Source organism: Neovison vison, chromosome 7, assembly GCF_020171115.1.
Source record: "Neovison vison isolate M4711 chromosome 7, ASM_NN_V1, whole genome shotgun sequence".
NCBI lineage: Eukaryota > Metazoa > Chordata > Mammalia > Carnivora > Mustelidae > Neogale > Neogale vison.
This window is the reverse complement of record NC_058097.1, coordinates 203,164,823-203,187,284: the sequence shown is the minus strand read 5'-3', so window position 1 is coordinate 203,187,284 and position 22,462 is coordinate 203,164,823. Positions and strand designations below refer to the sequence as shown.

Genomic DNA, 22,462 nt, shown 5'->3' with positions numbered 1-22,462 from the left:
GTGGGGCCACCCAGGCTGCCCCCCCCAGGCCTCCTCGGGACCATCCAGTCCCCCAAGGGACCCACAGGCTTGGCTTCCTGCCATTCCCTGACCCCACCCTGAGCCCAGGGCACTCACTAAGGGAGTAGAACTCGGTGACAGCCGGGAGCCCGTTGAAGTCCCCGCACAGACCACATGTCTGGTTGGCGTACTTGGGGTCCAGCTCCAGCTGGGGGCAGAGGAGGGAAGGTCCAGCCTCAGCCGGCCAGGCCGAGCCCTCACCTGCTTCCCCTGCCCCCAGGGCTGGGAGGCTCGCCCCGACCTGGCCAGGAAGGGCGTGGGGGACAGGGCGTCCTTACCAGGGCACTGTCATCTCTGTTCCACACGAAGGTCAGCAGCAGCCGGACAGTGACCTTGACATAGACGCTGCTCTGCTCCACCAGCAGGCCTGCACGGCTGTAGGGCAGCTCCTCTCTGGGGTGCAAAGTTCTGGTCATCCCGCAGCGGGTGTCCAGCAGGGTCCGGGGCCCTCCCCGCACATCCCAAGCCCCCACCCCCCCCCAGAGTCCCGGCTCCGCCGCAGCCCGCCCCAGGCTCACCGCCGCCCGTTGATGAGGACGGAGCCGTTGGAGGCCTCCAGCACCAGCCCCTGGGTCTTGAGGACGACGTGGGTGATGGTGGGCCTGGAGCCGGCCAGGCCGCGGCGCAGCTGCACGTTGAAGTCCTCGTACGCGGCGCCGCAGTGCGCGGACAGGACGTAGTTGCACCGGCCGGGGAAGCGGAAGATGTCGCCGTCGAAGGTCTTGTAGTGGAAGTCGCCCCAGGTGCTGCAGACGCGCCCGTTGTGCGCGGGGTTCCGGGCTGCGGGGAGAGCGTGTGGGGCCCCAGCAGACGCCACCAGCCCTGCCAGCCACCTGCGGGTGGCCGTCCCCGGGTCTAGAGAGGAGGGGGGCCAGGAGGGCGGCCGCTCGCCCGCCTCGCCGCCCTGAGCGCCCTTCCCCCTGGACCCAGCACCTGGGGTCAGCGCCCAGAAGAGCTGGCCACAGGGAGGGCTCCCGGCTGGGACCGGGGCCGTTCAGCTGCCCGCACTGCTCCCCCGCAGATCTCTGAGTACCCCCGCCCCCCACCAGCCGTGCTCAGCGTCCACTCACAGCTCACGGTGGGCAAGACAGTGACGGGCGGGATGACGGTCATGCTCCAGGCTGTGGAGGGAGGCCAGGTCACACTAGAGACACGGCCGGGCCGGAGACCCCCACCCTTCTCGCTGGCCGCCCTGACGCAGCCCATCGAGCCCAAGGACTGGGGCTGCCCCTCCCAGGCCCTCCCCACCTGCCCAAGACACACTACTGCCCCAAGTGTGTGTGTGAACGTGCATGTGCAAGGTGTGAGCACGCGTGGGCGTGGGCGTGTGTGAGCGTTTCAGGCTCTCTGCTCTGTGCCTTAGCTTTCCGGGGCCCGTGCCCCCTGCCGTCCCTTCTTGTGGGCAGGTGGGATCCAGAAGGGTCTCTGTGACATGCAGCCGATGTGGAAAGGGGTCTGTCCCCATCCCCCGTCCAGGTTGCCAGGCCACTTGGAGCCCAGCCCCTTCTGCCTGCCGAGGGCCACCCCCCGCCCTCCGAGCCTGGGCCGCATACCGACGTCCACCCTCCGGCTGTGCTCTGCGGCCTCTCTGCTTGGCTGGCTGGGCTCCACACTGCTCTGGGTCTCTGCGGGGAAAGGCGATGGGGTCCCTGGGCTGCTGGACTTTCTGCATCCTTCCTGGGCAGGCCCCACGGACATGCGACAGGGTGGAAAGCAGGGCTCTGCCGGGCGGGAAGCCTCCGCCGGGACCCTTGTGCTGACCCCCACCCTCCCCGTCCACAAACGCAGGTGGTGCCTCGTCCTGCCCAGACACGGCCGTTGGCTGCCTCCAGGCGAGAGAGCGGAATCAGGAAAAGGCGTTGTTGCCACTGACCCCGGCCACCCCAGAAGAGGGTTCGGCCCCATCCTGTGCGTCCCTTGGAGAAGGACAAAGACCGTCTTTGTTGGGGAGAAGGACACACGCAGTTGGGGAGGCTTCTAGGCGTGACTTAGCAGAAATCCAAGACCAGAGCCAGATTCGAGTTAGAACGGTCCATTACGGCAGCAGGAGGCCCAAGGGCCCTGGTGCCAGGGTGGCTGTCCCCAGGGGCCTGTGTGCCCACCACCTCCAGACGGGGCCTCCTCCACCAGCCTGACTGCCCCGGTGGCCAGGCCCTCAGGCGCCCTCGCTGCCATGGCGGACAGCGGCGAGCCGTCCAGGCGCCTCTGCTGAGCCCAGGCTGCACACCCCCTTCACACGGCCTGCCATCCTCCCTTTGGTCTGCCAGGAGTCTCCACACTCAGCCCAAGACGGCACTTCCTGGGGAGTGGGGGGGGCGATGTCCCCATATCCCCGGTGTGACCTGCTTGGCGAGGGGCACAGGGAGGCCACGGGGACGGCCTCTGCTTCCTGTTCGACTCTCCCAGCAGGGACCTCGGACAGAAACCACAGGGCCTGGCCCGGTATCGAACTTGGCTTTCAAGGGCCCCAGCGGACTGTGTTTCCTACAGGCACAGACGTACCCCTTTCCACGCTGGACCCCAGACCAGCAGCTCCTCCCACGTGAGCCTGGCCGCGGCCAGCCACGGCCGCACCCCACGGTCAAAAGCCAGAGAGAGTCACGGGGGTGCTTGGCCTGCCCGTCGCCTCCCCATCCAGGCCCGGTTTCATCCCCATCCAGGCCCCGTCTCCACGAGAATTGACTCAACTCGGGACCCACCTCGGGCAGAGGCACTCGCCCAGCGAGACTGGGTCGGCACCGCCGGGGCCAGGGGACCGCCCGCTACCGACGGTGCACCACACCACAGCCCATACACACCGCGACGTAGGGACCTCCTCTTGGACGGCCTTAGCCTACCCCAGCGGTGGTCACCCCCCCAGAGAGGAGCGGGCAGGGGTGAGGTGGCTCGTTGGAGAAGGCACTCTTCAGGCACAGGCTGCAAGGCCAGCGCGGCCCAGAGCCTGGGAGGGCCCGGCCGCGTGGGGGCCGTGCGAACCAGCGGGTGGGCACCTGAACAGCCCGGTGGGCTGGGGGCCCGGCACCCCATTGCAAGTCACTCTGGGGGACTCCCCCACCCCCCAGCCCTGCTCCACGCCACGAAACGACCGACGGAGAGGGCCATGGGCCAGTGTCCATCTGCCTGGACCCCCCCGAGCCCAGGGGACGCACCGTGGGGAGGCCTCACAGGAGCAGAGCTCAGGGCTGACCCTGGGCGGGGTGGCCTGCAGTGGCCAGGGCTCCAGGCCAGCCCTGCTGGGTGTCACCCAGGCAGCCCCTGAGGCTGTGTCTTTCATGTTGACAGTAAGTATTAGGGCCAGTGGTGCTTCCCCTAGATGCTAAGTGCCACGGAGGGGACGGGGAGCCCCTGGGAGCTGGGGGGGGGGCTGTTCCAACCCTAATCAGAGCAGGAATTTTGGAGCCGCCGTGGGGAGCTCCAAGGACCAGAGAGACACCCAGCCTTGGCCTCTCTCCCACCCCCACCCCAACACGCTCTCGGCGGTTCTCCCTGGGGGCCCAGCTTCTCCTGGCTGGAGGCTGAGAGCCTCGGGGCCCCAGTGGGGACACACAGGGCGGGCTCTTGCCTGCCCATTCTCAGGAGGAGGATCCCCGGCGAGTGGCCTGCGGGGCTCCCCTGCTGCAGAGAAAGAGCCGGGTCCTCATCCTCACCTGTCTCCTGCACCAAAAGCAGGGCCGCCAGGACCCAGGCCAGCACCAGGCACCCGTTCAGGGCACCCATCCTGGGGGCTGGCATGGCGGCGGGCTGGTGGCCGGGAGGGAGTGGGCCCCAGTGCTTGCTCCCTGGGGACCCTGGGGCTTATATAGCAAGAAGCCTTGGCCCGGCGCCCGGCTCCTGGGCCACGCAGGGCTCCGTCCTTCCCCCCAAGGTGGCCACGTGTGTTTGCTCTTGGGGAGGGGCTGAGGCAGGAAAGACGCCTGGAGGAGGAAGGATTTGCGGGCGGCTCGGGGCCCCAGATTCACAGGACCCTTGCCCCCACTCTCCCCCGCCCCTCCGCAGCGTCTGAGAATCAGAGGGAGAGAGGTGACCGCCTGGTGCCAGCGGCCCATCTGGGGGGGCAAGGCCCCTGCACGCAGCCGTCCGAGCCGCCCTGGTCGTGCCTTGCTCACTCAGTAGGGAGGTGGTCAGCATGACCCCACGCTGATCCCGCACATCGATCCCCTCCCCAGAACCTGGCCAAGGCCTCAGCCATCGGGTAGCCTTGGGCGCTGGCCGGGGGTGTTCACCCCGGGTTCCTGGGGCTTCTGCTCAGCTAGGGCGTGGTCAGCCATGTGTGCAGGGTGGGGTACCTGGGCTACATGGCCTGTGGGGGTCCTGGGACGGGGCTCCATGCCCAGAGACCCACCCTAACCATGCCGACCAGTGCCCCTGAAGATCTCGGGGCTCCTCTCTGTCACCAACTTCAGATTTAAGGGGAAACTGAGGCCCTGATCGTAGACACCAGGCTGGCCTTTGTCCCACGCCTGCCCTGGCCGAGGCAGGACCAGGAGCTCCCAGCATGGCGGGTTTGACCATCCCCTCGCTTCTGAAGCTGGCTAGGTGGCCCGAGGCCGGGTCGCACAGAGGAAGCCGCTGTCCCTCTGGGTCCGTGAGTCACCAGGGTCCTGGGTGGATGGCAGGCCACACAGGGACTGATGTCGCCACACTGATGTGCTCCTGGGGCCCCCGGCAGGGCTGACGAGGTCACCTCAGTCTGAGCGGGTCTCAGACTGGGGGGTCTCTCAACCCCAGTGCCGCCCTGAGTGGGAGCCACGAAATCCCAGCTTCCTGGCTGGTCTGGCCTGGCAGGGCCACATGGTAACCTTCTCCCAGCGTGGCTCAGCCTCGCTGTCCCCTCTGACCCGCACCGCAGCGTCTGGTTCTCTGGCTCCAGCAACAGCGCTGGGCACCCTTCCCGCACGCCAGAGTGTCTGCGAGCGGCCCATGGGCGGACCTGGCTGGGAGGTGCGGGAAGCCCCCGTAGCTTCTCTATGGTGCGCAAGCCAGGCCCCCTGCATTGTCTTTCCCGGGATCGTTCACATCAGTGGAATTGCTGGGGCCACGCACAAACCTTCCTCAAACTTTCACGCCTCGCGCCTGGCAGTCACCCCCTCTGATTGGCAGAGGGCCCCTCCGGCCAACATCTGGGCCACTGCCGTGCGTCTGGGGGTCCGGGGTCTGCCGGCGGCCTCTTCGGTGCACCCACCCCCCGGGAGCCGGCCCCGCTTCCTGGCCTCGGAGCTCCCGCCGACGGGCCTGGCGCGCTGCCCACTCACGTCCGCAGATCTCCGGGCCTCCCTCGGGCCCCGCAGCTTCCCTGGGCTTCCCCGAGGGCTCCGGCTCTCGTCCGTGCCCCACGCGGCGCCCGGCCACCAGGCCCCTGCTGTGCTGCCCTGGCCCCCCGACTCGGCAAGCACCCCGCGGCCTTCAGGGCCCGCCAGCCCCCCGCCCCTGCCCGTATGAGCCCCGGACTGGGGACCTGACCGTGAGCTGTTCGGGGCTTCTGGTTTGCCGTCTCTCCCTCCCCACCCCACCCCGGAAGGAGAGCTTCCCACGACAGGGGCCTTGCCCGCTGCCCACCGCGGCACACAGTAGGCGCTCCGGGCCGCCCAGCGCCGCCCCTCCCCGCGCCGCACTCCGGGCCGAGGCACAGCTCTTGAGACATCCCGGATGCGGCCCCGGCCCTGTTTGCTCAGCGAGTTTACCCCTTCACACTTGACGGAGCCGAGGACGGAGATAAAGGGAGGGAAGGGAACCGGCTGCCTGGAAGCGGCCGCCCCCTGGAGCTCGGGAAGGCTCCGCCAGGGACGGTGCCAGGAAGCCCGTGCGCCCTGGGTCCGCCCCTGTCCTCGCTCAGGCCACAGACCCGGCCGTGCAGAGCCCAGAGGCGCACTGCCCCACCCCTCAAGGGATTTTGGAGGTGCTGAGCTCACGCCTCCCTGCACCCCTGCATCCTGGCAGCAAGGACGAGGCACCAAGACCCCGGCCCTTCCTGAGAGTGGCTGGGCGAGCTGCCGCACCTCGGGCACCGTGGAGGGTGCGGGAGGACGGGGGCACGGTCCTGGGGGCACAAGCTTGGCTGGCTCAGAGCCCGCCCCGGACCGCCCTGGGATGGGGCCTTTCACACCTGCTGCCTCCTGTCTCCCCCGGACGGCGGTGTGCCACAGCCACGGGGACCCTGGCAGCCCTGGACTACACCCCAGGGGCTTGTGCTCCGCAGAGCTAAGAGCCCAGTGGTGTGACTACTGGACTAGCCTGATCGTCCAGGCTGGTGGCCCCAGTGGGGAGGGTGGCCCGAGCAGGGAAGGACCCCAGGTGACACGTGCGTAAGAGGCCCCTCCCACCTGGGCTTTGGAACGGCGAGTTCTACCCCCCACACCCCGCCCAAGCATGCTCAGGGTGTTTCCCGTGAGACTCGGGGGACCAGCCTGGTCCAGGAGAATCAGGCGGCGAGTGCATCATGGCCCTGGGGGCCCCCAGCTGGTCTTTGACCCACGTCCCTGAGCACCTCCGCCCCGTGCAGGGCACTTGGGCTGTGGAGAGGAGCCCTTGACCTCCCACTGGAGGGGACAAGTGACCCTGGGGTGGGCTGAGGCTGCGGAGGGGGCTGGACCCTGGAGCCATCCCCACTGTGAGACAGGCTGTCCCCCCGCCCCCACCTCCGGGCAGGCTGCAGGCATGTGGAGCGCCTCCCACAGGACAGCCCTGCCTCGGGTGGCAGCCACAAGCCCCCAACCTCTTCACCCAGGTCCCTTTCCTCCCCCTTGTCCTCTGTTTCTGCTTCCTTCCTTCTAGCAAATTCTGAGCCCCAGGGTGGGACGGCCCCGGGCCCTGGAGGCAAGTTGGACAAGGAGAACGAAGGTCCTGCCCCACGGAGCTCAGGACACACGGCCATTGGTGACCACATGGGAGCTTTGCAGGGACCAGGGGGTGATGGTTCTGGGCGGTGAGGGGGGACCAATACTCGCTGCCCTCTGTCCAGATCACCTTTACTCTTTCCAGAAAGACTCTGTCCTTAGAGAACTAACGACTAGTTAGTGAACTAGAGAACTAAGGACTAGTTCTCTAAGGACTTAGAGAACTAAGGAACCCTAGGAACTCCTTGGGCCCTGGTGCCTGCCCACCCCTCTCTGTGTCCGGATCCGGTGGCCCCGGAGACCAGAGGAGTGGGATCACACAGTGCCTACCCCTTGGGTCTGGCTCTCCCGCTCAGCACCATGTTCACGAGGTGTGGCGGCAGGGGTCAGAAGGCCCCCCTTTCTCGGGCTCAGGACTGCACTGTGCGAACACGCCAGACCCCGTTTCCGTATCATCTGCTGACGGACGGGGGGCCGCTTCCAGCTGTGAGCATAGGAACACGACCGTGCAAGGATCCGCCTGGGTCCCTGCTTCCAGTGTCTTTGGGGACGGACCCGGGAGTGGACTCGCCGAATCGTGTCCTAATCCTGTGCTTCACTTTCTAGGGGATGGCCAAAGTAGTTTCCACAACACGGACAGCATTTTGTGTTCCCCCCAGTAGTGAACGAAGGGCCGGCTGGGGTCAGGACGGCTCTCTGCTGGCGCAGACTGCTGACCTACGGCCAAGCGGACAAGGCCCAGGGGCTCTGCTCTGACCCGGTCCACGCAGACCCCACCTTCATGACCTGGTCACCCCCCAGAGCGCCCACCCGCCAACACCATCGCTGGGGGGCAGGTCTTCGACATGTGGATTTCGGGAGATCACATTCAGACCACAGGAGGCTTGATCGGTTTCTTCGTGAAGTTTCTAGAGTTTTCTGCATGTAAGCCCGTGTCGTCCGCGCCTCCTTTCCGGTCCAGGCCCCAGGACCTTGTGTTTCGTCGCGTGCCCGGCGCTCTGCGGAGTGGCCGCTGGGCGTGGGCGTCCCGTTCTCGTCTGTGCGCGCATGGGTCGCCGCCGGGAGCGACATCAGGGCTGCTCATACTCCCCTTTACGATGGTGGTTTCCTCCTCGTTCCGGTTTGCTGAGAGTTTCATCGTGGAAGGGCGAGAAGTTCCGGCAAATCCCATTTCTGCATCCACTGAGATGGTCAGGTGCCCCCGGTCTGTGCACGGGGGTCAGATGCGTGCGCTCCGGCCGCGCCCGCCGGGTGCTGGTGAAGAATGTGGCGCTTCGGCATCGGTTTGCCGGCGCCTCGCACACCGCGCTCACGGCGGGCCCGGGTCGTGTGTGGCTGGCCCCGGGCACGCGCGCGGCTGGCCCCGGGCACGCGCACGGCTGTCCCCGGGCACGCGCACGGCTGGCCCCGGACACGCGCACGGCTGGCCCCGGGCACGCGCACGGCTGTCCCACCAGGGGCGGCGTCGCTTCTGCTTCTGACGCGGCGCTGCTCGCCTGTGGCCGCTGGCCGGGCTGTCTCCGGGAACAGCTGTGCGCTTCTCTGCGGCCGCCTCTGTCTGCCGCCTTTTCCCTGCTCCGACCGTCGCGAGCGCCTTCCTGTCCCAAGCGCGGGGCTCAGTTCGCGCGTCCCTGGCTGCCGCCTTGGGGGCTGCGGTGGGGCTGTCACTGGAGACCCTTCCTCGTGTCCGTGCCCCGCAGCACGCGCCCCGCTGGGCCTCCTAGATCTGGGCGTGTGGGGTTCCGCTGTCTTCACGGACTGGAAGCATTCCTAAATCTCTCCTTCCCCCGTTGTTGGCTGAGACCGTGCTGTTCCGGGCGCCTGGGGACTCGGGTGGTTAAGCCACTGCCTTCGGCTCGGGGCGCGATCCCAGAGTCCCAGGATCGAGTCCCGCATCGGGGGCCTCTGCCGGGGCGTCTGCTTCTCCCTCTGGCCTCCTCCCCTCTCACTGTCTCTCTCCCAAATAAATAAAATCTTGGGGGAAAAAAAAGACTGTGTTGTTCTGGGGCGCCTGGGGGGCTCAGCGGGTGAAGCATCTCCCTTCGGCTGGGGTCGTGATCCCGGGGTCCTGGGGTGGAGCCCCGTGTTGGGGTCCTTGCCGTGGGGGTGTCTGTTTCTGCCTCTCCCTCTGTGCTCTCTCACTCTCCCTCAAATAAAATTTTTTTTAAATGCTGTACTGTTTGATTTTCACATACCTGTGAATTTCACACTTTTTCTTGTTTTTTTTTTTTCAATATGTGTTTATTTTAGAGAGTGAGAGTGGGGACAAGGGGAGGCGCAGAGGGACAGAGAGAATCTCAGGTTCCCCGCTGAGCCTGGAACCAGGACCCGGAGACCGTGCCTCGGCCGAACCGACAGCCGGACGCACAGCCACTGTGCCCCCCCCGCCGGCGCCCCCACTCTCTCCCTCCTGCGACTGACCTGCCGCTGCTCCATGGTTTGAGTATTTGTGAATGTCTTCAAACCTGTTTCGGGGCCCAACACATAGTTTCTCGGAGACCATCGCACGCGCTTCAGGAGCTCGGGTCGTCGTTGAGGGCGCTCGAGGGCCCGCAGGGACGGGCAGATGCACGTGCGCACCCTCTGTTTCCTCCTGAGCCTTTGGCCGGCTCGTCCTGCCCGTCGCTGGCCGCGTGGGATGGCCGTGTCCGTGCGGCTGGGGCATGTGTTTGCAGGTCTGGGGAGCTGAGTCTTTGTCGGGACGTAGCCCCCTCCTCTGTCTCTCCTAACCGTCTGGTGTTGGAGGTTCACCTCGTACGGCAGACGCGGCCGCCTCGCCTCTCCGGGTCACTGTTTGCGGGGGACGCAAGCTTTCGACCAGAGCAACCCTAGTTCCAGCGCGAGTGTCTTGCAGACGGCGTAGACTCCGAGGGTGTTTCTTGAATCAGTCCTGACCGTCTCTGACTGGTAAGGACGGGCTGGCCCGGCCGGGTGACAGTCTGTCTGTCTCCCGCGCGTCTTCTGGCTCTGTTCTCCGTTCCCTCTGTCGCTGCCGTCCTTCATGCTTGTTCGTTTCTGTAGTGACGAGTTTTTATTCCCTTCCCGTTCCCGTTTGAGCCTGTTGTGCAGACCTCTCCGTGTGCTGGCCGAGGGGTCACCGGACACCCAGACCTCCACCGTCCGCTCCGACCCGGCCGGCGGACGCCCGCTGTCCACACCCCCATGCGGCCCCGCCCGCCCGTGTGGTGAGACGTGCTGTTGGGGGCAGCGCCCAGCAGCACAGGTGCGTGGTTGTTTTGGGACGTCTGTGTTTTAAGTCCTGTACGAAGTTGCGAGCGGAGGACAAACTGAGGTCACGGTAATACTGACTTCCGTATTTGCCCACGTGCTCAGCTTTACCGCGGACCTCCCCTTCCGCGCGCGGCGTTGGCCGACACTCTGGTGTCCTTCCTTTCAGCCCGAGGGGCTCCACTCAGCCCCTCGTAGGGGACGGCTTGTCATGAATCACTCCCCCAGCTTCTGTTTATAGGGAAATGGCTTAACCGCCCCCTCTTTTGTGAAGGAGAGCCCTGCCAGGTGGCGAATCCGTGGCCGACGTGGCTTCTTGCAGGACATCAAATCCGATCATCCACGGCCATCTGCCTTCGGAGATCTCTGCCCCCAAGTCAGCAGACGGTGTCACTGGGGAGAACTTGCAGGGGACCCGCCGCCCATCTTGAGGCGCCTTCAGGACCCGGGACCCGGGGCGTCTGCGATGTGTCAGTGTCAATGTCTCTGTGTTTGTCGTCCTGGGAGTTTCCTTGGCTTCTTGAAGTTTCTGCTTGAGTTCTTCCAACGCCTCCGCCCCTTTCTCCTCTCTCCTGGGGCTACGTCATGCGTGTGTCGGCCCCTCAGTGGCGACCCGCCTGCTCCCTCTTCCTCGTTCCTTTCTTCGAGCAAAGTCCCCCCTTCGGCAGTGGCACGGTCCGGCTCTAGAATTCCCGTCCAGTTTCCCTCCTGCTCGTGTCCGTCTGTCTGCCGACATTCCCGCCTGTGCGCGTGCCGACGTCCTCATTGCCTTCAGTGCCGCCCGGGCTTTGCTCTGGCCCTCGGGACGCTCCCAACCCAGGGGCTGCAACGTCCTCGTCGGCCAGCTGTGACACCTCGACCTCCTCGGGGGTGACGTCTGTCAGCTGACTTCGTTCCTTTTAATAACCGTGTTTCTTGTTTCTTTGTGAGCCTTGCGGTTTTTGTTGAAAACTGGGGATGTGGCTGTTATAAATGGCAGCTCTGGACGTTAGATTCTCCCCTTCCTCTGGTGTTGGCTGGTTTTTTCTTTTCTTTTCCTCCTTCATTTCGTTGTTGTCAAAGACTGACGTGTCCCTTTGTTTTGAGACTTTCCCAGATGATGTTGACAACGACTCTCCCTTGCCTGTGTGATCACTGAAGTCTCTGTTCCTTTAGCTCGTGTCCGGCTAATGCTGGGCAGAGTGTCCTTGACTCTCAGGAGCTCCCCGGCCTTGCAGCCTGGCCAGGAGGAGACCGCCAGGACGGTCCTTCAGCACTTGGGTAGGCTGCTCTGAGCCTGGGGCCCTGCCTGAGCTCCGTCATGGCTTTCCAAATCCCCGAGTGCATGTACCTGCTTTCAGATGTCATAATTCCTCAGACGGCCCTACCTCAACCCGTGTAGGCCATAGGGGGACAACTGTGTGTCCCCTCCTATGACGGCTTGCTCCCGGAGTCTGCGGGTCTGAAGACCCCCAGCAGCTTGTGTGAGCAGTGCCCGCTGCTTCCGCCACCTGAGCGCCAAGGTAAGCCGAACGGAGGGGAGCTCCTTGTGTCAGCCTCTGGGGACCCAGCAGGCAGCTTCGAGCGGATGAGCACAGTGGCCTGCAGACCGGACCGTCTCTGCTCCTTCTGGTTTGGGGGGAGGAAGGGGACCCGGGCTGCCGATCCAAGGACACAGCCACCACTGCCCTGGGGGTGGGGGTGGGGCAAGGACGAGAACAGATTGCGGCAGGGATTCCCGAGCGTTCTAAAGACGGCCTTTCCCTGTGTGGACGTTAGCTGGGTTTCTGTAAACCTCTGGCTGGGATAGAGCTCCTGCAAGTTGGCTCAGACCACTTGTCCTTGTCTTTTTCAGTTTCTGTGGGGAACAAACACGCGGAGCTTGTTTCTGATTGGTTTATATTTTTAAGAAGATTTGTACTGAAAATAGAAGTTCGTGAGCCTGTTCTGCTATCAACGAATAGGTGAAAAATAAATAAATGGGAAAGAAGCGCGAGTTCCTCCTGCAGAAGACAGCCAGCCGGGAAGAGTGCAAGGGGCTCGCAGGGCACGGGTCACGGCGACAGCCTGAGGGCGAGGCCCCTGCAGGGCCCCCAGATGGTTCCCACAGTCCCTGCCTGGCTCCGAGCGGAGACGGTTGGTTCCCAGTGGGGACACCTGGCCCACACACCCACAGTGACGCAGGCAGACGTCCATCCCAGCAGTGGGTCCAGTGGACGTCGGGACCCTCCAGGTGCGATGCACAGAGAGCAAAAGCGTGCCCTCAGCTTGGGCATTTTTCCAGTCTAAGCTGAGGAGCGGCACACAGACCCCGACTGGGGTGCTGCGCCTCCTGACCCAGCCTGCACCCCTTGAAAAGGTCAAGGGACACAGCAAAAGGCTGAGGACAGATCCCAGACTAAAGGAGAAGAGGGTGGCGCTCATGGGGCCTGGGGTCCTGGAACCCATCTCGGGCTGTGAATGTGCGGCTCTGGCCATCACGATCGGGTCAGGACGACTGAGGACCGTGGTTTACAGGGTGCCGTGTGTCGCAGCCGACTCGGCCCAGCGTGACCCCTGCCCTGTTTCTAGGGGACACACGCCCACCTACGTTGGGGTGAGGGGCCTCTAACCCACGTGGGTAGAGGGTGGGCAGGTGCAGCTGCACACGTGAGGGCAAGCAGCAGGGCCAAGGGAGCGAGCAGCCGACCCCCGTGTGTCGGGATAAAGGGCAGACAGGAGCTCTTCATACCGTCTCTGCGATTTACCCATAAACTTGAAACCACATCAAAATAAAAGGTTCTCTGGAAAGCTCCATTCTGGCCGCGGTCTGGGGCATGGACTTGAGGGAGGCCGGCACGCATCACGCAGCAGCGGGGAGAAGACAGCCCTGGAGCAGGAGAGGAAGTGGGGAGGGAGTCAGTCCGTCTCCAGGGCAGAGCCAGCCCGCAGCGGGTGGGCACACTGGGGGAGCCTGGCTGTCTAGGGGCCCCGCCCTGCGGCAGGTCCTACAGCAAGTGCACCAGGGCCCCCTCCTCCCTGTCTTCCCCGCTCCTTCCCCCTGGTCCTGGTGAAGCCCTGGGAGAAGCAGCAGCCCCATGCAGGGTCTCGGGAAGTCTCAGAGCCCGGTCGGGGACTGGGGGGCAGGCATGGCTCAGCCTGGGCAGGGCCAGTGTGGACAGAGGAGACGTTCAGAGGCAAACCACTGAGCCTGGTTTGCTGAGGATTACCACGGCAGAGGGAGAGCAAACAGCAGGAGGGCAGCAGCGTCCTGGTGGAAGGCCCAGATGACCAAGTGTCAGTCGGCAAACAGACCCTCCCTTCCCTCCAGGAACCCCAGTGTTGACTCAGCGCCCACAAGATTGGCCAAGGGGCCCACTTCCCCCACTACGTGCAGAGAGAGACGTCAGTCCCGGTGGCTGGGGCACCAGGACATCCACGCCCAAGCCCGCCTGCCGACTGCCCCCTCTGGCCCACCCCACCAGCCCCGGGGCCCCAGCAGTGACCAGTGACCTGGAGAAGGGACTGAGGGACACACCCACGTCCTGCGCGCCAGCCTTGTCCTGGCTCAGGCCCCACAGCTGGGGAGGCCACGCAGCACGGCTCCGCCCCTCCGTGGGGCCCACTCCTCTCGGTGGACGCAGGGCCCGCAATGCTCTCCGGCTGCCCCGACTTCGCCCTCCTGCATTCTCTCGGGGAGGCTGTCAGGGGATCCCCCGTGCCCGGCTACCTCCTTACTTGGGTTCTGTCGGGGCCCTGCCACGTCCCAAAGTCAGGGATGTGACCGACGCGCTCGGTAAGTAGGTGTGGTGTGCGCGCGTGCCGCTGACACGCGGGGCTGGAAGTGTCCACACTGCCCCTGGGGGGACTCGAGGGGGACACGAGATTACATCCCGGGCTTGGGTCATGAGGCCACAGGCTGGAGCTGGAGCTGCCCCAGGTCAGCGGTCAGTGACCCTAACTCGGAGCTGCTAGCCCAGCTCAGGGGGTGGTGGGTAGTGCCCAGCACGGTCTGGGCAGTCAGGAAGGGCCCCTGGAGGCCCACAGGGCGAGCCAGACTTGTGTGTATGGGGGCGGTGAGGGTCAGAGCCAAGCCCCTGTGCCCAGCAACGGCGTCTCTGCAGGAGAGGCTCTGCTTCTCCTAGGGCTCTGTTGCCCTCACCTGTGCCCTGTCGCATATCCGGCCAGACAGGGACACCCACACCCACATGCCCACAGAAGAGCGGCTCAGCATCCCCGATGCCCAGAGCTAGAGGTGTGGACACTGCCCGAGGACAGCGCTCTGTGGTGACCATGGGTGGGGAGACAGAGTCCCCGTGGGAGCTCAGTCGGCTTCGGAAACCAGGCAAGGTCCCCCTACAATGGATGAGGTCCAGAGCGTCCAACTGGGCTCTGGGGCAGGTCCTGACCCACTGGGGGGTGTGCCCCCCCGGCCCGGGCTGCTCTCCACAGGCCTCAGCTTCTTGTTGGTTTCCACAAAGTGCCGACTGGCCCTCTTGCGGACCCGTGGGAGCTTGGGAGCCATCGGCTGAGGACAGAGCAAGGCCGCGCGGGACAGCAGAATACTGGTCTGGGGCTATTTCAAGATGTGCCCCCCCAAGGCCCCCACCAAGGAGCCCTAGGCCCCGGCTTCTTGCGCAGACGAGGTTAGACAGCCTCCTGGGCCCGGGCCACTGGCTGTGGGGGTGGAGCCCTGGAAGGACACCTCCCCTGGGGACAGGCTGCCCTAGGGCTCCTGGCTCTGTGCTCAGCTAGGGTGCTCCCAGGACTGCTTCTCTTGGGAGCAGGAAGGGCTGGGACCAAGGCAGGCAGGGAGTTTCTGCGTCCCCCTGCTCAGACGGAGCCCCTCAAGTGGGCTGCATGCGTCAACAGGCTGGGCCCCCCTCCTCCCCCACCAAGGCCACCCGATCAGCTCTGCCATTGCACGGGGGATGGGCGGCGGTGCTCACAGGAGGACCAAGGGGCCCTGAACTTGGCGGGGGCACCTATGGAGTGAGACGTGGGGCACATGTCCCCGAGGCAGGAAGCTGTTTGCCCCCTTGGGCCCCCCCCCCAGGCCACCCAAGCTGTTTGCCTTGCAGGAGGGGTGGGTCTTCCTCCAGCCTATCCTGGAAACCCTTCCAGGAGCCCCTGCCGACCCCGCCAGGCAGCCCCTGCTCCGCCCCTGAGACCCGGGGGCGGGCACTGGGCGGGCCGGCATCCCTGGCCCAAAACAGGGCTCGTGGGAACCCCAAGTCATCCATGTGTTTTCCCGAGCTGTCGGGCACATCTGCTGTGTACACCCTTGTCCGGGGACCTCTCCCCACGTCCACGTCTTCCCCTCCAGGGTCCTCAATCTGGAGGTACCATCAGGAGGCCCACCCTCCCCTCCCCTCCCCTCCCCTCCCCGCTGTCCCCTCCAGCGTGGTCCGGGCGGCATGGCCACGTGGAGCTCCTGCCTCCCAGCGCCTCCTTCCCACTGTCCGCGGGCGGGCCTCCTACCTCTACCCCGACGCCTCCTCGCTCCCAGCCGGCCTCCCGCTCCTCCCGTCACCCCCGCTGTCCACCCTCAGCCAGCAGGGGGGTCTGAAGGACAAGGCAGGGCTGGGGCAGTTCTGCCCAGGCCCCCAGGGCTCCCTCACTCAAGCCCCCCAGGACTACAGCCTGGTCCTCCCTGATCCTCCGGCCTGACCCGGCCCCCTGACCGCCTTTCTCCTGGCCCACCACGGACACAACGGGCCCCTACACAGGCGGGGACCCCCGCCCCTGCCTGCAGGCCCTAGTATTGCCCCAGCCTCAACCTCTTCCCTTTCCCGCCTTGTTCCCCTGTGACCGTCCCCCAAACAATCTGTGTGCTCTGCCCACCGCTGCCCAGCTCAGCCAGGCCCAGGAACAGGAGGATCTCCCTCGGCGCCCCGCCCCTGCCAGCGGGAGGCTGCCGTGCTCCGCGTGCACCCCTGGCTGTGACCTCCCTGTGCTCTGTCACGGTGCCGGACGTTTGAAGGCCTCTGACACAATGCGTTTGCCAGCTTCCTCCCCGGACCTCACCGGGGCGGCTCTGCCCGGGGCTCCTTGGGGCAGCTGACTCAGGCACACACTCCTTTCCCCTCCTTCTTCTGGTCCTGCCCCCTGTCCCACGTGTCCCCTGTGCAAGGCACGGCCATCCCCCCACCCCTGGGACGGTCGTCCGCGGTGCGGTCCCGACCCTGCGGATGTCCCCAGAGGGGCCGAGGGAACACCCTGGGTCCAGCCGCCCGGCCAGGCTCTCGTCGCCTCTGGGGCTTGTGCTGCCTCCCTGGGGCCTCTCCTCCAGGCGGACACCCGTCTGCCCACACAGAGTGCCACTGGGCTGATGGGCGCCCAGGTCTTGACCAGGGCAGTACCCATATGTCCAACGTCCAGCAGGAGCTGCGCCCGCCCGCTGCCCTCCTGCCTCACCCCAAGCCCAGATTCTGTCCCCAGAATCATCCTTCTTTGGTCTCTGCTCCCAAAGCTTCAGCGGCCACCCAGAGGCCCCTGGGTCCCCCACCTGGGCCCCCTGGTCTCTCTGCGAAGCCAATTCACCACCCAGGGCCCAGGTCTGTGGCCAAAGCAGATGGAGTAGCAGCCCCCACGCACCCTGGACGAGGCCTCAGGGCCTTGGGGTGCTGGCTTTGGGGGCACATGTGGTCACAGGCTCCCCAGCATCCTGGGTCCTTCTCTCGGAGCCCCTGGCCTCCCTTGCTCTGGGCAGAAGCTGCCCACCCCGTCTGGACCCCCCCATGCACGAGGGTGGGACCCCCCACCCCACCCCACCCCACCCCCGTCCCAGGCAGAGCCATGAGCATCTCGTGCGGCCTCGGAGGCTCTCCGGGCCGGGACTCCACAGAGGTCGCAGGAGGTGGGGTCTCAAGCTGCCGGGGCAGCCCATGCCCACAGGGGCCTCTGCTGGTCACGCAGCCCCACCCCAGAAAGGACAGTTCATCCCCCACACCACCGGCTGTGGCCTGGGGAGCCTCCCCTGTGGGAAGAGCCTCCTGGTGGCCTTGGGGCCACACCCGGCTTGTAACTCTTTCCAGAAACGGCTTGCATAACCTGGCCAGGGGCTGCTGTGGCTGGACTGGCCGGCAGGGACTGCTATCTGGTTACCTCCTGCCACTAGCCCCAGATCCAGGCAGGGGCGGTGCTCTCCCAGGGAGTGGGGGATTAGTCACTGCACCCTGCGCCCCGAGGAAGGGGCAGTTCCCTCCGACACCCGAGCCGCTCGGGGGGTCGGCGGCGCTGACGTGGGAGCCGCCCACAGCTGTGGGGCCAATTGGTCCGTGCAACAGCGTCTCCCAAAGCCAGAGGCCTGAGAATGTGCTATGCCCAAGGAGGGCATCCCGGGGGTCGACAGCCCGCTCCCTGTCCCTGTGGGGCCATGGCCATCCACCTCACACTCAAGTGGTCTCCTGAGCCCAAGGGGTCACGGGGTCCTGGCCGAGGGAAACCCTCCGCCCCCAGCTGGTCACTGCTGACAGGAGGGGTCAAGCTCCAAGGTCGGTCCCCCTTGCCGTGTGCCTGGACCAGGGGCAAGAGCAGCATTGTCCAGGTGGGTCCCCTATGGAAACTGTAAAGGGTGGTCCTCAACACCTGGGGCTGCTCTGGCCAGGTCTTTGGACCAAGGTGAGCCCTGTCCACACTCCCAGGGCATCTGCGGGGCTGGGTCAGGCCTTTGGTCTGCTTGTTGCCAGGGGGGTGGTCTGGAAGCTCCCCTGGGGCCGCCAAGGAAGGGGTCGAGGAACCTGGAGGTTCTCAGGGCAGAGCTGGGGGTCACAGGGCGGACGTGGGAGGGGCAGGGGCTTGGCTGCTGGTGGCTTTTGTGCACACACACACACGCACACACACACACACACCAAACCCAGCAAGTGTGTGATGAGGGGGTCTGATGCCTTGTGGGGAAAAGACAGAGCCCTCTAGAAGGTTCCTTCGCCACGCAAAGCCTACTGGTGTCCAGTGAGGCCAGCTGGGGGGATAGGCAGGGCCACACAGGACTTCCTCCCTCCCCCGACTCTGTGAAAGGATGGGTGTCGTCCCCCAGCCGCTGGAGGCAGCAGACGCCCCTGGGTGGACCTCCCCAGTGTGCCCCGCCTGGGGTCGGCCGAGGGTGTGGTGTGAGCCCCTGGCGCGCAGCCTGTCCCCGCCCCGACTCTGGGTTTCTCAGATCAGCTTAAAAACCACACAGAGTCCACAGTTTGCAAAATGCTCCAAGTGTATTTATGAACCAGACGGTCATTTCCTGAAGCCCAGGGCCAAGGGAGGGGCAAGGCTGCGCCTCCTGGTGGACGGCCCGGCCCAACGAGTCCAAGTGCCCATCCCTGTTAAGACCCCCACGCGATGCACAAGTCCTGGGAACGCACGCTGGACCCACGGCCAGAGTGGCCTGAGGGCTGGTCGGGGCCACCGCACACCCGAGGGCCAGCTGGACCCCCGAGAGGGACAAGGTGGGCGGGCAGGGCATCATGGCCTCGGGTCCCCTGGGCCAGGGCTCGGGTCCCTGGAGCCAAAGCTGTAGGGGACAGGACGCCCTTATCAGTGTATCCCGGAGGGGGGTGGCCGGGAGCCCCGAGGACGGGGGCTGGTCAGTCCACCGGTGGGGCCCGTGGCCCTGGAGCCCCTCCTCCAGCCCGTGCCCCCCACCTCCTGGCTCTGCTCCTCGTCGCTCTGCACAGGCCCCGAGTCCGCCCCGTGGCCGTGGGCGCCGTGGGAGCCGCAGTGCTGCCGCACGCAGCCACACTCCTCCACCTGGGGGTAGCTGAAGGCGCGGTGGGAGCCGTCGGCGCAGCGCAGGGTCACGCTCCTCAGGGAGACGCGCCGCTCCTGGCAGCATTCGCAGCTGTGCCGCAGCGCGTGGGCCTCCTGGGAGTAGCTGCGGGCGGGGGGCGCGTCAGACCCAGGCCCCCCCCGGCCGCCACCGAGCGGCCTCGAGCCTCTCTGGCCGGCGTGTGACCGCCGCGCACACGCCCGCGCCCGTGGCCAGGAGAACCCTCCGCAGCCGACCAGGCCGCCAGCGCGCCACGGCGAACCCCGCCACGCCGCCGGGGGGGCCTCAAGTCTGTGGTCTCGGAACAGGCTGCTTCCTGCCGGGGCGCAGGCCGCGGCCTCCGAACCCCCGGGACCCGCCGCTCAGCCCACCCCAGAGCCCTTCGCGCTGCCGGCTCTCCCTCCCCCGCCCTTCATCGCCATCCCCTGTGCCCCTGACGGCTGTGGGACCCCTGCGGGCCCGGGGAGGGGCTCACGTACACAGAGACGCTGTCGCCACAGTTGCCGCGGCAGAAGGCGAGGCGCACGGGCCGGGGGGACGTACAGCCCTGGTGGTGGAGGACGTGGCGCTCGTGGAACAGGGCGCAGGCGGACCCTGGGGGGACACAAAAGGCCGGGCGGAGGCTCAGGCCTGGCCGGGACCCCTGGGCCCCCCGGCCCCCCAGGCGAGCAGGATGCACCCCCCCGTGGACGCGCGCACTCACTGTTCTGGGGCTGCGGCGGAGGACAGGACAGACAGCAGCCGTCCTCGCTCAGCCTGGCCTGGTCCTGTGCCAACAAGAGGGCTTCCTTGAGGGCCAGCTGCCAGCCCAGGAGTGGAGGAATGGACAGGAGGGGACGGTGCCCCACAGAGGTGAGGGGCACCCCTGCGGCCACTGCACAGGGCCAACCGTGGCTCCCCACCCCCACCCCCGGGTGAACCTGGCCGTGGCCTCCCATGGCCCACAGTGGGCCAGGCAGGGCCATGGGCTCCCGGAGCTCACCGCAGGACAGCTGAGTGGGGGACACGCCTTCTTCCTGGTCACCACCACAAGCCCATCCTGGTGCTTCTCACACTCGTGGGTCACGCAGGGGTTCCTGGGGTCTGGCCAGGACTGGCCCGGCTGCAAGGAGGAGCCGGCCAGCAAGGTGAGAGGGCAGGGGAGCTCTGTGTGTCGGCCTCCAGCTCGTGGGCCTCCAGGGTCCCCCCGGTCTCTGCCGGGCCCCTGCCTTGCGATGACGGCTCTCCAGGGGCCCCCGTGTGCAGGGGCGGCTGGTTCTGCACTCCCGCCCCTGCCCCTCCCGCCCCTGCGGCCACTGGGGACCTCACAGCTCCTCCGTCCAGGCAGGGGTGGGGCCTGGCCCCGCCCCGGCTTCCCCAGAGCTCCTGGGCAGGGCAGGGTGGCTTCAACCCCCCCAGGACTCACTCCGTGGCCCCGGAACCCCCCGCTCCCCCCAGCCAGGCCCAGCAGCTGCAACTCACGTAGAAGAGAAGGGGGGAGCCGTCCGTGGCGTTGAGGACGCAGGCTTGCTGCACGCACCCGCCACAGCACTGCCCGCTCTGCTCCCGGTACTCGAAGCCCTGCGGGGACGGCGGGCGTGTGGCCTGAGCACCCCCAACCCCCAGCGGTGCCCGCGGCAGTGTGGGGCAAGCACCGCAGCCACTCACCTCGGGACAGCGGGTGTTGCAAATCTGAGTCTCACAGCTGATCACCGCCGTGTCTGAATGCGGGCTGCCGGGCGCCTGGCACCGGCACGTCTCACACAGGCTGGAGGAGACCACGGAGCCGGGCTGGGGAGAGTCGGACGGCCCGGGCCGGTGAGCTTCCAGAACGTACGCCTCTGGGCCTGGCCCCCGCTAGGCAGCCCGGGCCCTCCAGATGCCCCTAAGTGCCGCCTTCTGGCGGGGGGTGGGGCCCCCCGGAGCCCTCACCTCAGAGACCAGGGTGCCCGGGACGTCGCAGGCTTGGGAGGGCCCAGTCGGGGACACTGATGTTGGGGGCCCTCATCACATTCGGGAGGGCAGGGAGGGATACTGGCCTTGCCCACCCTGCCGATGCGGAGGAGCGCCCCAGCCGGCGGCTGACCTGGAGCCTCGGCTACACTGGGCTGTGGGCCGTGGTCCCCGGAGGGCTCACGAATGCCACCGGGGTCCTGACCTCCACATCCCTCTTACCTGGTACAAGGTGCCGTTGACACTGCAGACGTTCCAACCTGTGCGAGGGGGAACACACAGGCTCACAGACCCACCTCGCCCCTCCGCCCGGCCCACCACGCCCCAGCCCGCAGAACAGCGGTGGCCACAAGCGTCACCGGGGTGGCTGGCCCCGGGGCCCCGGGCAGCGATGCCTCAGCCGCGCCCCCCCAGCCGCAGAGAACCCCCAGTGCGGTTGCCCCCCCAAAGCACCCAGCCCGCCAGGAGGTCGCTGGCACTCACTGCAGTTCTGGTGGGGGCAGCAGGCTCCCTCCTCGTAGGTCAGGATGGGGTGGGAGCCCTCGGGACAGGCCACGGGCTTGGGGCAGTAGCTGGTGTCACAGGCTGCGGCGGGCGGGAAGACAGCCCTCAGGGCCCGGCTCTCGCTCTGCACGCGCCCGCCCCCACCCAGCCCAGTGCTGCACCCAGGGGCCTCCAGCGGGGCCCACCACCCAGAGGGTAGGCTCTCCAAGGGGCACGGGCCACTCTGGGCCAGCCCGGGCAGAGGAACCCCCGTCCTCCTGGCATACCCACCCTCCCCAGAGCATGTCTTTTGGGGGGTCACCGGCGGAGGCTTTGGTGGGGGGTGGAAGGGTGTGGTCCCCCTTGGTTGTGCCCCCCACCCGGTGGCCCCCGGCACTCAGCCAAGGGCCTGTGGGCATCAGGCCGGGCTCACCGCAGTTGTACTGGGGACAGCACTGGTTGGCCTGGGGGGCCGCAGGCACAGGTACCAAGCCGGGCGCGGGGCAGGCTGGGGGCAGGGGGCAGGGCTGCGGCTGGCAGCTCAGGGTCCATGTGCCGTTCTCACAGGTGCACCGCTGGCATCCCATGCTGACAGTGTGGCCGGGCTGCAGGACGAGGCGTGTGTAAGCCCAGGGCTGTGGGGCTGGCCCCTGGCCTGTCTGGGCACAACAGCAGCCAGACCACAGGGGTGCGGGAGCCCACAGCTGAGGGCCAGAGGGGGACCCTGGGGGACCCTGGAGGAACAGGGGGAACCGGAGGAAACTGAGGGAACCAGGGGAAGTGGCTTCAGGGGTGGGAGATGGGGTGGGCGGATGCCAGGTGGGTGACCACCTCTAGCTCCCTGCGTCTGAGGGGAGCAGGAAGGGACCCCAGTGGACGTAGGAGCAGGACCACCCCAGGAGTGGGCACTCCCCGCACGGACGCCCCCACATCCAGCTAGAGCCCCCTCTGTGCTCCTCCTCTGAGGCTCTGGCACTAAGCGGATGCCCTATCCCCATGCCAGCTGGCCACACTCACCTCCACAGGCTCCCCGTGGGGCCCCAGGCACCCTGGAGGGAAAGAGAGAGGTCACAGGTAGGCAGTGGCAGCCCCCAGCCTTTCAGGGACTGGACTCATAGTGGGGTCCTGGAAGTCCCAGGCCACGACAGAAAGCCCCAGCATCTGGCTGGGAAGCCCAGATCCAAGGAGGCAGCTGGTGCTGGTGCAC

General features: G+C 66.8%; 2 protein-coding genes across 2 annotated transcripts in view; both read right to left on the bottom strand.

Moving 5' to 3' along the window:
• The window catches only part of MUC5B (mucin 5B, oligomeric mucus/gel-forming), a 31,053-nt gene extending 27,261 nt beyond the window's left edge, over window positions 1-3,792 (bottom strand). The window contains 6 exon segments of the mRNA XM_044260352.1: window positions 118-208; window positions 339-453; window positions 579-840; window positions 1,131-1,181; window positions 1,614-1,685; window positions 3,708-3,792. Coding sequence (XP_044116287.1) covers window positions 118-208; window positions 339-453; window positions 579-840; window positions 1,131-1,181; window positions 1,614-1,685; window positions 3,708-3,792 — 676 coding nt within the window.
• Window positions 3,793-14,403: 10,611 nt separating this feature from the next.
• Window positions 14,404-22,462, bottom strand: part of MUC5AC (mucin 5AC, oligomeric mucus/gel-forming) — a 49,712-nt gene continuing 41,653 nt past the window's right edge. Inside the window, exons 50-63 of the mRNA XM_044260351.1 lie at window positions 22,273-22,304; window positions 21,689-21,860; window positions 21,256-21,357; window positions 20,995-21,032; window positions 20,488-20,610; window positions 20,302-20,400; window positions 19,823-19,942; window positions 19,544-19,607; window positions 19,320-19,434; window positions 18,717-18,945; window positions 18,437-18,585; window positions 17,252-17,447; window positions 16,264-16,383; window positions 14,404-14,607 (exon numbers count right to left, since the gene is read on the bottom strand). Of these exons, the coding sequence (XP_044116286.1) occupies window positions 14,404-14,607; window positions 16,264-16,383; window positions 17,252-17,447; window positions 18,437-18,585; window positions 18,717-18,945; window positions 19,320-19,434; window positions 19,544-19,607; window positions 19,823-19,942; window positions 20,302-20,400; window positions 20,488-20,610; window positions 20,995-21,032; window positions 21,256-21,357; window positions 21,689-21,860; window positions 22,273-22,304 (1,763 nt within the window). The remainder of the gene's footprint in view (window positions 14,608-16,263; window positions 16,384-17,251; window positions 17,448-18,436; window positions 18,586-18,716; window positions 18,946-19,319; window positions 19,435-19,543; window positions 19,608-19,822; window positions 19,943-20,301; window positions 20,401-20,487; window positions 20,611-20,994; window positions 21,033-21,255; window positions 21,358-21,688; window positions 21,861-22,272; window positions 22,305-22,462) is intronic.